Source organism: Phaseolus vulgaris, chromosome 9, assembly GCF_000499845.2.
Source record: "Phaseolus vulgaris cultivar G19833 chromosome 9, P. vulgaris v2.0, whole genome shotgun sequence".
Lineage (NCBI taxonomy): Eukaryota > Viridiplantae > Streptophyta > Magnoliopsida > Fabales > Fabaceae > Phaseolus > Phaseolus vulgaris.
Window position 1 is genome coordinate 36,099,990 of NC_023751.2, and position 15,941 is coordinate 36,115,930.

General features: G+C 31.7%; 1 protein-coding gene across 1 annotated transcript; it reads left to right on the forward strand.

Moving 5' to 3' along the window:
* The first annotated feature begins 1,779 nt into the window (after positions 1 to 1,779).
* LOC137821792 (ankyrin repeat-containing protein At5g02620-like) lies at positions 1,780 to 12,613 on the forward strand. Its single transcript, XM_068626546.1, has 7 exons — positions 1,780 to 2,021; positions 2,093 to 2,170; positions 4,714 to 4,878; positions 9,626 to 10,126; positions 10,376 to 10,531; positions 10,635 to 11,089; positions 11,809 to 12,613. Exons 3-7 carry the CDS (start codon positions 4,767 to 4,769, stop codon positions 12,424 to 12,426), a joined length of 1,842 nt encoding a protein of 613 aa, XP_068482647.1. The 5' UTR covers positions 1,780 to 2,021; positions 2,093 to 2,170; positions 4,714 to 4,766; the 3' UTR covers positions 12,427 to 12,613.
* The last annotated feature ends 3,328 nt before the right edge of the window (positions 12,614 to 15,941 follow it).

The following is a 15,941-nucleotide window of genomic DNA, read 5'->3' on the forward strand; positions in this document are numbered from 1 at the left end:
TTTTCAAAGTCTATTTTGGATACTAAAATCTCTAACTATTACTACTTGAGATAGTAAGTCTCTAACTAATATCTAAAATCAATTGTAATTTGATGATTTTATCTTAATGTTAATTCATTTGGTTCTTGTAATTCTTTTCTATTGTTCTGGATATCCAACAATTTTTTTAATATTTTTCCTTCTAAATATTTTTCCCTATTAGTTTCCTTCCCTCCTTAAATTTTTTTACATGGTGAGGAGGAAAAGTTTGGCTGAAGGACCAAAATGATACACTTTTTAGTTTAAAATTGATTGTGATAATTTTTTTTTTATAAAAAGTAAACGAGTAAATCATACATAAAAGGATGACTTTATAAGAAAATTATGTTTTCAAATACAGCTCTTAATTATTTTTATTAATTTCATGTGTTGAAATCACACTACAAGAAAATGATGAAATAGAAACCAATTTTTAGAGACCAAAATAATTAGTTGCAATAGTAACTAAATTAGAGACCATTTTGGAAACTAAAACAAAAATTGGTTTCTAAATTAGTTTCTATTATTTTCTATTATTGATAAAAATAGTTTCTAAATTGGTATCTAATTAGTAACCAATGTTTTATCTACCAATTATTTAGTTTCTAAATTTAGTCTCTAAAACCTTGGTTGCTAATTAGAGACCAATTTAGAAACTATTTAACAATAATAGAAACTAATTTAGAAACCAATTTTTGTTTTAGTTTCCAAAATGGTCTCTAATTTAGTTACTATTGCGACTAATTATTTTGGTCTCTAAAAATTAGTTTCTATTTCATCATTTTCTTGTAGTGTCATAATATGTAACATAATTTTAATATTTTTATTTAGAAGTCAAGAAGAATATTTTTTAAAACATAACTTTAGTACGTATAAATTTAAAATACTGTCACTTATTTACATGACTTTTAAATAAATAAAAAAAAACTATGGTGATTCGAGAGAAAAAAAATCCAGTTAAAAGTTCTATTTTAAGAAAAGTTCTCATTTGATAGAAGTTTAAGGAAAAATATAGTTTCTCAATTTGAATATAATTACATGTCTTAGAATTGTATATATTTTTTTATATGATAGTTTTAAAATTAAATGTATATAACAAAAACTAAATTTGTAATTAAATAATATAAAAAGGTATTAAAATAATAATATTAAGAATTATAATATGATTGTATAAAAAATTTGAGTAATGAATTTATTTTATCCAAATTTAAATCAAAGTGATAGTACAATCATTGGCCAGAAGCTGACGAGAGTAGGGAAAATGGAACAATAACAAATTTGAATTATTATCCCCATTCGTATTCATACCCTCATTTCTTATATTATTTTTAGGGAAATTTCATAGTACTCATAATCTCACCTTTTTTTAAATAAAAATAAATATTTCACAGCTTTTTTTTTCTCTCTGGTGGTAAAAATCAGTTTCTTTCTTATCTTTTTAGCTATTCAAGGTTTTATTTCCCATTGACATTACAAGTGTATGATAAGGATTAATAATTTTTTTAAAGTACAATTAAATTTTTATAACTAATTAGATATTAATTTAAAAATTATTTATTAATAATATAAATTAATTTAGATATTAATATTTTTTTAGTTTTTAAAATAATATTTAATTTAATTAATATAATAATTAATTATATTTGTATTTAGAACTAATTTTTATTTAATACTTTTTTTGGTAATGTATAAATATAGATGATGTGGTAATAGATTAGGGTTTGCTATTTAAGAACTTTAAAAATTGTTGTGTAAAAATTTGTCTGCACAAGTGGCTCGTTTACTAAGACTTGCTCTTGTACTTGCAAATACATAGATAGTCAAGCAAGTTGAGTGGTTCATTAGCTGGAAAGTGCAATAGCTGCCAAAACCATAGCCATGGATTAAACAAGGAATCCAAAAAGAATTTTTCTTGTCATAGAGCTACCTCTCTTTCTAGTATATAAAACTCTCTACTCCTTCATTCAACACCACACCACCACCATCACCATCTTCTTCTTCAGGTTTCTATTTCTGTATTACACCTCCTCTTCATTCTGCTCATACTCATACTGAACTTTTCTCTTTTGCACAGGTTTAGGTTTGATTTTGAATCTCATCAAATATACTATCAACTAAGTTCTCATTCTCTGGCTGGTGTCTAAAATCCTTGGTATGTATGTAATTAATTTAGTCTTTTTATAAAAGTTGATCATTGTTATTTTTTTTATTATTGGTAGAGATGAGATAGAAAGTAGGAGGTCTTTTTAATTGATATGTAGATGAAAAGGTACTCTTTAAACATCATTATGTTATATAAGGATTGGAGCACCCTTAAAGTGGATCCATTTAATTTTTTTACTGAAAAAAAAATAATTTCCTTTTAGTTTCTCTCCCTCCTTAAATTTGGTTTCTTTTTATGGGCAAAGCCCATAAAAAGTAAATGAGTAAGTCATACTTCAACGGATGACTTATGAGAGGATTATGTTTTCAAATACAGCTTTTAATTATTTTTATTATTTTCCTGTTGAAATCATACTATGTAACTTAATTTCAGGAAGTATATTTTTTAAAACATAACTTTATTATAAATTTAAAATACTGTCACTTGTTTATGACTTTTAAATAAAAAAACACTATGGTGATTTGTGAGAAAAAAAATCCAATTAAATATTCAATTTTAAGATAAGTTCTCATGAGGTTGAAATTTAAGTCACATGTTAGAAAGCACAGGGTTGTAGTACAATCATTGACCAAAAGCTGATGAGAGGGAAAGTGGGAACAGTAACAAATTTGAATTATTATCAGCAATATGACCCGACCCCATTCATGCACGTTTCTTATATTCTTTTTAGGTAATTTTCACCTTTTTCAAATAAAAAATAAAAATTTCACAGTTATTTTCTCTCTCGTGGTAAAATTCAGTTTCTTGTCGTCTTAGCTATCCGAGGTTCTATTTGAAAATTCTTATCTTAAAGGACGTTATCCCCATTGACAGAAAAAGTGTCTGAAAGGACAATTATATATTAACTTTGTACCAACCCTATTCAATTCCTCTTTCTTCACGTTTTTTAACCACCAAAGATGAAGATGATGATGGTGATCTTCGCCCTTTTTGTTTTTTCTTTTCTCCTTTCATTGCACGCGTTTGTTTCGTACTAAATTTACTATTTCATAAATTTTTTCAGCATATTTTATTAACATACTTTTTAAAGTTGTATATATTTTTTAAATGTTTACCAATCTACCCAGTGAAATAGCTTTTTGAATGAAAATTTGTTTGAAATATTTGTTATCTTTGGTTAGGGTGGAAATATGAAGAAACAGATTACTCTCAATCCCGATTCTCTTCACTCCATATTAATCCTACAAGCATCATTGTTTTCAATCACTCTCCAAGTTGTGACTTGAGTTGAGGAAAGCATCTTAATTTTCCATAAAAATTTATATCTTCTTGAGTCTTCCTCACTTCCTTCTCCCTTTAAAAAATCATATGCGAACTTAACTGAAAACTCTGTTGAATCACTATCCTTCCAAACCCATCTATCCATTGTTTCCATCTTGAGCATCTTATTAGAGATCATCTCTAAGAGTTGACTTTCTTGCTCTTCTTCCCAAGCGAACAAACCCCTTCTCCATCTTAAGTTCCACTCCCAGTCTCATTCCCCCATATTCCACAATCACATAAATTAGTCTCCTTATTAACAGACAAAGAAAATAACCTTGAAAATCTGCTCTTCAAGTCTTTTGAGTCTATCCAATTGTCTGACCAAAACATAACCTCTCTCCTGTTTCCGACCTCCAAATTCAAACGATCTTCAAACTTCCCTCCTCATTCCTTCCTTAAATCTCTCCACCACATAGAAACCTTACTATTATTATCTCACTTCTTCTTCAAACCTCTCCATCCTCCATACTTAGATTCCTATACCTCCCTCCACAACCCCCTGTTTCCATTTTCAGACGTCAAATCCATTTTCCCATCAGAGCCAAATTAAATTGCCTGACATTCATAATACCAAGCTCTCCTGCTTCCTTGGATTTACAAACATTATCCCATGTCACCCAAGCAATCTTCCTTCCAAGTCTACTCCAATACCAATCCCAAAACCCTAAACCAACGCAGATTTTAGGTTGGTTAGATATGTGCTCTGCTGTTTGGAAGAGAATATCATTTTTGTTTTGTTGAGTTAATGTTAGGTGTTCAAAATGTATAAGGGTTAAACCATCCTTAAAATAATCTATATTTTTTTTTCAATAAAAAAAACATAATACTTATCATTTTAACCTTTTTTGGTCAATGTAGTATTACTTATTTAACAAATTAATAAAAATTAGCAAAAATAAATTAATATAATAATAAAATATGAAGAAACAATTTAAATAAAAATGAGTAAAATAGTTTTTTTTATCGGTAATAAACTATTAAATTAAATCGGTTCACTTAAGGGGTGATCCAACCTTGTACAGATAATAAAAGATAAAAGTTCATTTTCACCTTTGTATCTAAAATTCACAGATTAATCTTCTACTTTCTTTCCAATACTAATAACTATAACTGAAGAAAAAAAACAAATAACGCACCAGAAAAAAAGAGAGTAAAATAGTAATAATAATAAAATGTAGTTAAATTTTTATTTTATTCTAGGTCTAGTTAATTATTTTTCTTTCTTCTTATTTACATTGAATATGTGTATGCTTATTTTGTGAATGCAGGTTGTGAACATAGAAGGGAAATCCTGTTCCACATTATCTAGTTAGAGAAGGAAATGAGTGACACTCCAACTTCAACATCTCAACTCTCCAACCATGCAACAGAATCCAATGCAGATCATCATCAGTATAATGCTCCTGACCTTTGCTTTCTACAAGAAACAAATGGTAAAAGTTAGTTATATTTCTCATTTATCCATTGTATAATTTTTTTATTAAAAAAAAATTAATATAATAAAAATTATTTAAGATACTTCAACCTTTATACAGAATCTCGACCATTTCCATCGACTCCTACGAATATTCACACAACATTACCTTTCCTGAAATAAAAAAATCCAAGCAAACATAGGAGAACATGGATAAATACTATGGTACTCTAAACGGTTCGACCAATTCTTCCGAAATCTTCTCCATGGTTCCTTGAAGGTTTGGTCTTGAGTTACTTCTTCTAAAGTTTCTTCAGTCTGTTTTTTTTTTTCTGATTGGTGTTTAAATCCCTAATATGTATGTGTTCGATTAAAAACATATGATTTGTTATAGATTGATCAGGTGTTTTTTTTTTCTATTTGTGAAGGGATGTCGATTTTGTTAGGTTGAATTGATTGTTAGATGTTGATAATGTATAAAGGGTTGGACCACCTAAAATAATTCATATTTATTTATTTTGTAAAATATTTGCAAAAAGTTTAGCACTATTACCTAAAATACACTGCAAAACTTACCACTCATACAACAAAACACCATGTTTTGTGGCAGCTTGACCTATACCAGATTAAATTAACCCCAATATATTTGTTTTGGCACCTTCTTTCACATCTTTTCAAAAATAGGTTGGCGGAACCTGCAACCTCAAAATATCAGAAAACAGAAATCTTTTGTTGCACCCCAACAAAGTTGTCGTTGCTGGTGCCTCTATAATCCACTTGACCATTATATACTTGTAATAACCTCTATGTTGGGCTCCTCCCATTTCCTCATCCATTATGCTTCACTTTTTTTATTTTCTTCTTCAGCTTTGTTGCCTCTTGAGCCTCTACTGCATCATTGTTATACAAAGTAGTTTCTTGCTAAAATACCTAACTCAATTGAACCTGCAAGACCAGCATAATCATATCCAGAAACCTTTCCATCTGTTCCCATACAAATCCTAACATATATGTAATCCACATTTAAAACAGATAATCAATGTGCTTCTAAATAACATCTCCTTAAGGGTTCCTTAGATGGCAACCAATACCACAGCTTTAGTTGTCTCAGGTTAAAGATTTCAATATAATCTATTCTACCATTCTTAAAATTGCACTTATTCATCTGTTTCCATATCTCTTCTATTACTGAAATCCATATACCTCCCTACACCAAGTCCTCCATTTTCTCTTAACTCACATACTTTCTACCATGATACTCATGCTATTTACCTACCCTCGATCACTATCCCCATAAAAAATTTCGTTGTGATTTCATCACTGACACTGGCATTCTATACAATAAATAAAACAATGGAAGCAATGTGAGTATAGATAATGAAATATCCTTCTTGTCATTGATATAAACTTACCTTTCCATCTACCTAATATTTTTCTTATTTTATCTACCACTCCGTCCTAGAAACTGCATTTTTTTGTGATTTCTCCCTACTGTCATTCCTAGATATACAAACGAGGTTTTTATTATATCGCAATTGAGTATTAATGCGTAATTTTGTAAGGTTCTATTGTTGACTCTCACCCCTCTTATCCTACTTTTCAATAAATTTACTGAGTCTAGAAACTAATTCAAAACAATTCAGGATTATCTTTATCAGAAAAACACTTTGTGTGCTAGCTTTGTAGAAGAACAAAGTATCATTTGCCTGTCACCAACCTCTACATTATCTAACATGTTATTCGTTTTTGCTTGTCTAATAACCCCAGTTAAATCCTCTACCACTATAAGAAACAAAAAAGGCGCCAAGGAGTCTCCTTGTCTCAACCCCTTCTGTGGTTTGAATTCCTGGGTTGGGCTCCCATTTACTAATATTGACATTGTGGAGGATTCTAAACATGTTCTCATCCATGTTATCCACTTTTCACAAAAACTCAATCTACTAACATGTAATAGATGAATTCCCATCTAAGAAAATCATAAGTCTTCTCATAATCCACTTTAAAGAACACACAACTTTTCTTTTTTCTCTTCACTTCCTCTAGAACTTCGTTGGTCACTAGAATACTATCCATTAAACCCCTACCCTTTAAGAACGTTGATTGTCTAAAATTAATAACCTTATGTGACACCTTTTTCAATCTCGAAGATAAGATCTTAGATACTATTTTGTAAATGTAGTCAACTAACGAAATAGGTCTAAACTCATGTAAGTGTGTGGGTTAACAAACTTAGGTATTAAAGATATGAAGGAAGCATTTGATCCCCTGAGCCATCTTCCACTATCAGCGGAATTTTGTACTGCATTAATTATGTCATACTTGATTTCCTCCAAAAAAAACTTTATGAAGTCAAAATTGAAACCATCTGATCCTAGACTTTTGAAACTATCACAATTCCATACAACTTCTTTTACTTCTTCTTACCAACATGTTGTTATCTTCAGTGGGAATGGAATTAAAACTTACATATTAGCTAACTTAACCTGTTGCCACTCTCCCCACTGAATCTATCTTTGAAAAACTCTTTAACCTTTCTTTCACTACTATCGGATCCTCACACCATCTACTATTCGTTATTAAACCACTAAACTCATTTCTCAATCTTCTCCGTTTAATTTTTGAATGAAAGTATTTTGTGTTAAGGTCACCCTGCTTCAACCACCTATGTCGAGCTTTTTCCTGTATAATAATCTCTTTTTTAAAGTTATTCCTATTCAACTCGGCTAATAATCCTATTCTCTCTCCTTTTTTCTTCCTCTCCTAATTCACTCTCATCATCTAATTCTTGAATTTTCTTTTCTATTTCCACCCCAACCTTATTAACATCTCCATAGACTTCTTTGTTCCAAACCTTTATATCTGATTCTAGTTTTTTAAAATTTTCTTTAATGATAAACAACCCACCATCTCACAACTCTTCGAACGACTCCTTATCAAGTCCTTAAATATGCAATCTCTTTGCCATATATCTAAGAACCTCAATGGTTTCAGACCCCAATCTATATAATTATCTTTTAACACCAAGACACAATGATCCGACACCGAACTGCTTAAGTCATATTGTTTACTATCTGGCCATTTATCTATCCATTCAATGGAAACCAAAATCCTACCAAGTCTACCCTTAATTGTCCCATTAGGTTTGTACCAAGTAAATTTTCTTTCTATCATTGGGATATCTAACCGTTGTGTTTTCTCTATGAATGAACCAAACCAACGTATTTCCTTACTATAATCAACATTTGTATTCAAACTCTTCCTTTCCTCTATTGTCCTAATTGAATTGAAATCTCCTAGCACGCACCACGCCTTTGTGATTTGTTCCTTCCTAACCTCTATACTTCTTCCCATACCTTTCTCTTTCCTTCAATGAACCAATGCAATACACATCATAATGATATACCCTAAACATTTCAAAACAATTTTTTCTCCACATCATAATGATTTCACTTGCATTATTATTAGTACAATTTTCTACCATTCTATATCATTAGAACCCAAATGTGAAAAACATTTCTCCATGTCCAATTTTGCATACTTTGTCTCTTCAATACACATTAATCCTATCTCTTCTTTCCTTATAAGTTCTGTTAAATATTTTCTTTTTAAATTTCCACCTAGACCTCTTATACATACTAATTAGTTTCATCAGATAAATTGTTTTCTATCTTGGTACCCCTCTTTCTTTTATTATCTCGTACCTCCATTGACTGTATCTACCTATAATCACGTCATCCTCGCCCGTAAAAGAGAAACCTATTTCTTTGCCTAAATTCCAAATCCTTATGGTCTCATAATTATCAATTTTTAGTCAAAATAGACGATTCCAATTTTTTACAGCACTATTGGATAAGAAATTGTTGAGGTTATACGAACTAACTTTAGGTCCAATAAGGTCCAACTATTGTTCGAAGGAGACCTCCTGTCGTGTTCCACCCAGGATTTACGGGTATTTCTTCCTGCACCCCCTACATTTTTCTTCATACACCCCTACATTCTTTGAAATACCAGAATTATCTTTGATAATTTTGAGTAGTTCTAGAATAGGGATTCCGTAAACAAAAGGTTTTTTTTTTAAATAAGGATTTTGTAAGTAAAGTGTGTTTTCAGAATAGAAAATCTAGAAGAAAAAAAAACCATTCTAGAATATCCTTTTCAGAACACATTTTTTAATTTTCAGAATGGTAAATCTAAAATTCAAAAAATATTCCAGAAAAATAATCCAAAAGTCATTTTTAAAAGAGGTAAAATAATATTTTCCAAAAATGATGGGGCGCAGTAAGCCATTTGTTGAGGGGGAGGGAGAAACACCCATTCTTTACTAGGTAAATGGGCCTGACTGAGCCCAATAGGAATTAAGTCATCAACGCATGTTCCCTTCTTATCCGTTGAGTATCCCACAGAGAAGTTATTGATGTGCTTCAGAATATTATTTCACACCCACATTTTCCATTGCTCCAAATTACATCTTCCACATTATAGAAGTTATGAAATATAAGAGTATTATAGAGGTTATAAAATATAAAAGGGTATTTTTGTTTATTAAAAAAGTGTAATTTGAAACAGGGTGTCAAATATCATTGCTCTTTTCTGAAAGTGTCATTCTTCTCCTTTTTCTTATGCATACTCCAGTACCTCCATTGTTAATCTTGTGCAATTGCCCTTGACCAAAGAAAACCCACAATATAATTAATTGGTAAGCAGTGTAATACTAAAAATGATACAGTGGAAGGGTTTCTGACTATTAGATATCATCTTTGTTTCAGCGAACCAATTTTTTGAATTTTGCGTGCCCCTTTACAAATATGCTCTAAAAGGCAATTGGACAGCAGCTAAGGGGATCTTAGAAAACAATGATGGGAGACTGAAACATGCTGCAATAGCACCTGGTTGGAGTACACTGCTCCATGTTGCTGCAGGTTCAAACCATTCTTCTTTTGTGGAAGGGCTGTTACAGATGCTCGAAGTTCAACACCTTTCATTGCAAGACAACAAGGGCAACACTGCCTTCTGCTTTGCTGTTGCATCTGGAAACATGCGTATTGCTAACTTATTGATAGAAAAATATCCATCCTTGCCATACTTGCAAAACTTGCCATCCTTGCAAACTATCAGAGGTGGAGGTGGATACATCCCTATTCAGTTTGCTGTGATGCAAGGAAAATGTGAAATGACATGGTTTCTATATAACCAAATCAGCATACAAGAATTCGAAGATCGTGACAAGAGATCTTTGTTTTTCTCTTGTGTAAAAACTGGCAACCATAGTAAGCATTTATCATTTATTTTTAACTCAGTTTTTACTATATTGTTGATGTTCTTTACTATTGTGTCAAATTTATTAAATATTATGAACTTTATAACATTCACTCAATCTTAGAATAAAGATAACCATATCACTAAATTATAAGAATTGTTTTGGCATACAATAACGAAGATAATAATTACTCTTACAAATAATTTTATAGTTAGTTTTAATGACAAATATCTTAAATATTTATCGAAATACATTTTAGGGTTGGCCTTAGAAATGGCAAGAGAGTGGGAAGATCTAGCTTGGGCACGTGATGAAAATGATGACACAGCTTTGCATCTCTTGGCTCTAAATAAAGACCATTTGCATTCTTGTTCTCATTGTCCAGAGATTACAAATCCCATCACGATCAACCCTGGTAAATTCTTACATTCACCAAATATACAAAAAGTTTGAGTGGCTTTGACTTAAGGAGCTTTCAAAGGTGTTTCATTGCAAGTAATAGATTTTTTATGTTGCAGGCATGAAAAAAGTTGTGACTTTTCAATTGGTTAAATATCTCTGGCAAACGATTCTTAGATGCAAAAGGTTATCGGAAGCAATTCGAATCATAAGTAATCCTTACCAGGCTTTATTTGATGCAGCATCAGTTGGTAACTTTGGATTCTTATCAGAGCTTATTAGTGCTTGTCCTACTTTGATATGGGAAGTTGACAACAAAAATCATAGTATAATTCACACAGCAGTTTCATGTCGCCATGCTAGCATTTTCAACCTAATACACGAGATTGAGTCCCAAAAGGATCTTATAGTAACATATCTCGTGGATGAAAGCAATCCTTCACCTTCACCTTCTCCGACAAATATAAGAAATAGCACTCTATTGCATTTGGCTGCAAAGTTAGCTCCACCAGAACAACTTGAATTAGTTTCTGGAGCAGCATTCCGGATGTGCCTCGAGATAAGATGGTTTGAGGTAATCAATCTTATATAGACATTTTATTCCAAACATTTTAACTATTAGGTTCGGACACTCCTTTTAAATAGCGTGTTTGTGTTGGGCACACATATCACATTCGTAGGACACGTATTGGTGAAGTGTCTAATTCAAAAAATATTTTTTGAATTTTCAATAATTATAGCTCAGTTCTAACACAATTTAAAAATGATAAATATATTAATTTTCTAAAAATTCAAATTTATTATATAAATTTTTGTTATAATTATAAAAATAAAGACTAAATCCTTTTGAACCAGCCATGTATGTTTATGCTCTAAACAAAATCTAAAACATACTTAAGCACATAAATCCTTATTGTCAATTTATATAATTCATAATTATATAATATATAGATCTCTGTTCTATGTCCTACATTTTAAAGATTATAATTAACTCGTGTCCGTATCCGTATCATATTAGTGTATCTGTGAGTGTATGTATTACATAGGTTTTGACACAAATTGAATATGGATTGGAGACCTACTGTGTTTGAGCTAGTGTCTTTGGTGAAGGTTGAAGTAAATGGAATCAGACAATTCTTTTAAGATCTGAATACTTAGAAAATATGACAATTACAGTTGCTGAGTTATACTTAATAAGACTACATTGTCATTAAACTGTTATTTAAGATATGATTTTGATATTAAATCATAGATAATTTTGTATTAAGTTTTCAACATATATATATGTGACAGGAGGTGAAGAAGATAATGTCTCCATCATTCATAACAATGAAAAACCCTGATGACCAAACTGCTCAGGCATTATTTACAAAAGAACATGAAGGATTGCGGAAAGAAGGAGAAGAGTGGATTAAACGCACTGCTGAGTTTTGTATGCTTATTTCAACTGTTATTGCTACAGCAGTGTTCGCTGCTGCCATTAACATACCAGGTGGTATTGATGATCAAACAAAAAAACCAAAATACATGGACCAAACATCATTTTTGATATTTGCAATATCAGATGCAGCGGCTTTCATTTTATCTTCAATTGCACTATTAATATTCTTGTCTATTCTCATCTCACGTTATGCACAGTATGACTTTTACAAGTCATTACCTATGAAGTTAATATCTGGACTCATAACTCTATTCCTCTCCATAACATTTATGATGGTAGCATTTGGCAGTGCTTTCTTCATAACATACACCTGTAATTCGAAGCTGGTTCCAGATTTAGTTTCAATAGTAGCAGTGCTACCATTAATTTTGTACATAGGTTTACAATATTCACTATGGTTAGATATAATCAATTCAATCTTCTATTGGAGGAAACTATTTAGGCCAAGTAAGTGTATGATTTACGACTAAGGAGGTGGTATGACTTATGGAAGGACCAGACCAGGAGGTATTAGGAAATTTATGCTAATTTGGACTGTGCTCGAAAAGTTTTAGGTGTCAGATTTGTCCACCATGGTTTTGATGTAATTTGAATGTGTAAGATGAAATTTTCATTTAGTGTAATTTTAATAATTACCAGTTTTGGTGAGTTTGGATATGTATCAGTGTGATCTTTTAACATATATATTTTGATTAGTTCCTTCTTAGTGAGATCAAATAATATTAATATCATAATTTAAATATAGCAAAACTTTATTTCTGCACAAAGTATTGTTGAACTAAATATATCTATTATGAAAACATTCAAAAGTTATAAACTCCCATTAAAATTAAAAACATTCATATGAGTGTGGTGTATATGGGAGCATAGAAACTCAATTGTGTTTACCTAAGGTGTTGCAGATGCGGAAGAAATTTTCTCAAAAGTCCCAGCTAAAATCGTGGCTTTGGATGAAGAAACTATGTGTCTTGAATCCTATGCAGATTGGGTCTTGAATCCAATATCCTGTATCAGTAGCTTTAAGTAAGTGTCTCTAGGTGGAACCAAGCTGGTTTGGAGGAGGAAGGAAGGAAGAGCTACTACGCCACTAAGGGTGAAAGAGATGGTCAGAATGTGAATGAGGGGTGAGGGGTAGAAGGTGGATGCAGAACCTACAAGTAGGGGCAGCACAAATGTCTCGAATGCTCAGAGCTGTCACGCTTGTTAGGATGATGGTTGGTGAAGCGAAACAGACCAGTGCAGTGTATTCTGGTGTGGTGTGGTATCATATGGCCTATCAAACAAAAGCAACGTGGATGTATAATGCTGCTACGGGATAATGCTGTTTTATGGAAAGGTGGAGGCGGCCCTTGGTTCCTGTTTTACGCAGCCGTTTATTGGATGCTAGTGATGTAAGGCTGAGCTGCTGGATGCCTGCATGTGAAGATGGACCTCAAATATAGAGCTGATGGCCACTGTCTTTGTTGCTCTGGTTTGGGGCTGGTGAGGACATCCAGTAGACTGAGGGGGTTAGTGTCCTGTGATTACAAATGGTAAACCGAATTCATAGGCCTATTCAGGGTACCTGGTTTTTGACTGATGATTGGGTTCATTATGGTTGCTGGTTTGGTGGTTGTTGGGCTTCTGGTTTATGTAGAACGTAAATGCTATGTGTAGTTAATTTTTCTGTGGAGTGGTCTGGTTAGATCCCTTGCTGGTTTCAAGATTGGTATGGTAGTGTAGGGGGCTGGTGTGGTGTTATCTTTGTGCTGTAGGATGCTACGTGGATAGGAGGTGAACAAAGAATTTTGGAGTTGACTATGATGTGCTGGTACTCGGTGCTGCGAAGGGTGTCATGATGCAGAATTGTGTTAGGTGGATTATGCCTTCAATACCGCGCATACTCCATGTTCACCGCATGAAAACTTGATAGGGATGCTGGAGGAGATCCAGATTGTGTCACCCCTGGTGATATGGTGGCCTGCTGATAGACATGTTGGATGGTAAGAGAAGACACGCTGGATGGTTAATCCATTATATGCAGGGTCATAACCAAGCTGGGGTGCATTGTCGGATCACATTTAGTTAAATGTCTTAAACATGGAGCTACTGGTTTTGGATTGTTGATGCTTGGTTTGGTACATTTGGTCTGGTGCTATGTGGATTCCAATGTGACGGGGTTGTATGCTGTTACGGTAGGGAGGAGTGCTATATTGGCTTAGGCAGGTCTGATAGGGATGAAGGATTGGTGGATGGGCAGATTATGTAGCTTATGGTGGATGGTGCTGGTTTGGAGAAAGCATAGCTATTTGTTTACGGTTAATATGGAGGGTGAGTGCTTTGATTCTGAAGTAAACGGAACCTACAGGAAGATGATGGTTTGGATTGGTGGTGTACTGTTATATTGGTGAACATAATTAAATTTGTTATAGCATTAGAATACCGTTTATAGAATCTCTTTTCCTTTGGAGAGTTGTGGTGATAAGAAGCAGCAGGTTGCAACTCTTATACCAGACTTTAGAGGCATGGTGCTTGATAGCGCAGGTCTTATGTTTTTATGCAGTTAACACTTTTTACCTTTTAAAATTGGAATTACATACCCAAAATCTGTATGTAAACTAAAAAAAAAAAAATCTTTATTAATATTATCTTTTTTTTAATTATTTCCGATTAATATCGGAAGCAAACTGCAGCAGGCAGGAATATATCCCAAGACCCTTCAAAAACCAAAGAAACATCAACCAATAAACCAGATAAATTCTTTGATTATATTACCATTTTTATTATACATATTTGAATTTAAAATATGTATCTGCATTTCTTATTTTTTTCATTTATATATATTTATGTTTAATATTAAAATTTGAATAAATAATATTATTATTTGCACATTTATCTTAACAATATAAATTTATAGTATATTATAAATAAAAAATGGCATTATCATTATTATGTAAAATTATTATACTTTGTGTGAATTGGCTTAATCAATACGAGTAATTGATCATGATTCTAAGTGTTTTATTATTTACAAATTTTATTTCTTAACCACTTTTGCAATTCAAAACCGTTTATCTTTTCCAGTATTTCCACTAATATTTTTCTTTCTCTCAAATTTGAAGAGATATTCTTCTGTCTATGCAACTGTTTGAAAAGTAACCACTTTTTCAATTCAAAACCGTTTATCTTTTCCAGTATTTCCACTAATATTTTTTTTTCTCTCAAATTTGAAGAGATATTCTTCCTTCTATGCAACTGTTTGAAAAGTAACCACTTTTTCAATTCAAAACCGTCTCCAACCTCTATTTCAATTCAAAACCGTCTCCAACCTCTATTTCAATTCAAAACCGTCTCCAACCTCTATTGCAATTCAAAACCGTCTCCAACCTCTATTTCAATTTAAAATTGTTCCTCCACATATATTACATATTTTAGAGAAAATAAGAAATGACAACAATGTCCATAACATAATCAAATATTTATATAAGGATAAAATAGGGAAAAAGTTAAGAGTTGTTAAAGAGGAGAATCCCTTTATATATACTAGCGGGAACACAGGCGCTCACGCGCTTGTGTATCCGCATTTCTTATTTTTTTCATTTATATATATATATATATTTATGTTTAATATTAAAATTTGAATAAATAATATTATTATTTGCACATTTATCTTAACAATATAAATTTATAGTATATTATATTATAAATAAAAAATGACATCATCATTATTATGTAAAATTATTATACTTTGTGTGAATTGACTTAACCACGAGTAATTGATCGTCATTCTAAGTGTTTTATTCTTTACAAATTTTATTTCCTAAGAATGTCACACACATTAACCACTTTTGCAATTCAAAACCGTTCATCTTCTCCAGTATTTCCACTAATATTTTTCTTTATCTCAAATTTGAAGAGACATTCTTCTTTCTATGCAACTGTTTGAAAAGTAACTACTTTTTCAATTCAAAACCGTCTTCAACCTCTATTTCAATTTAAAATTATT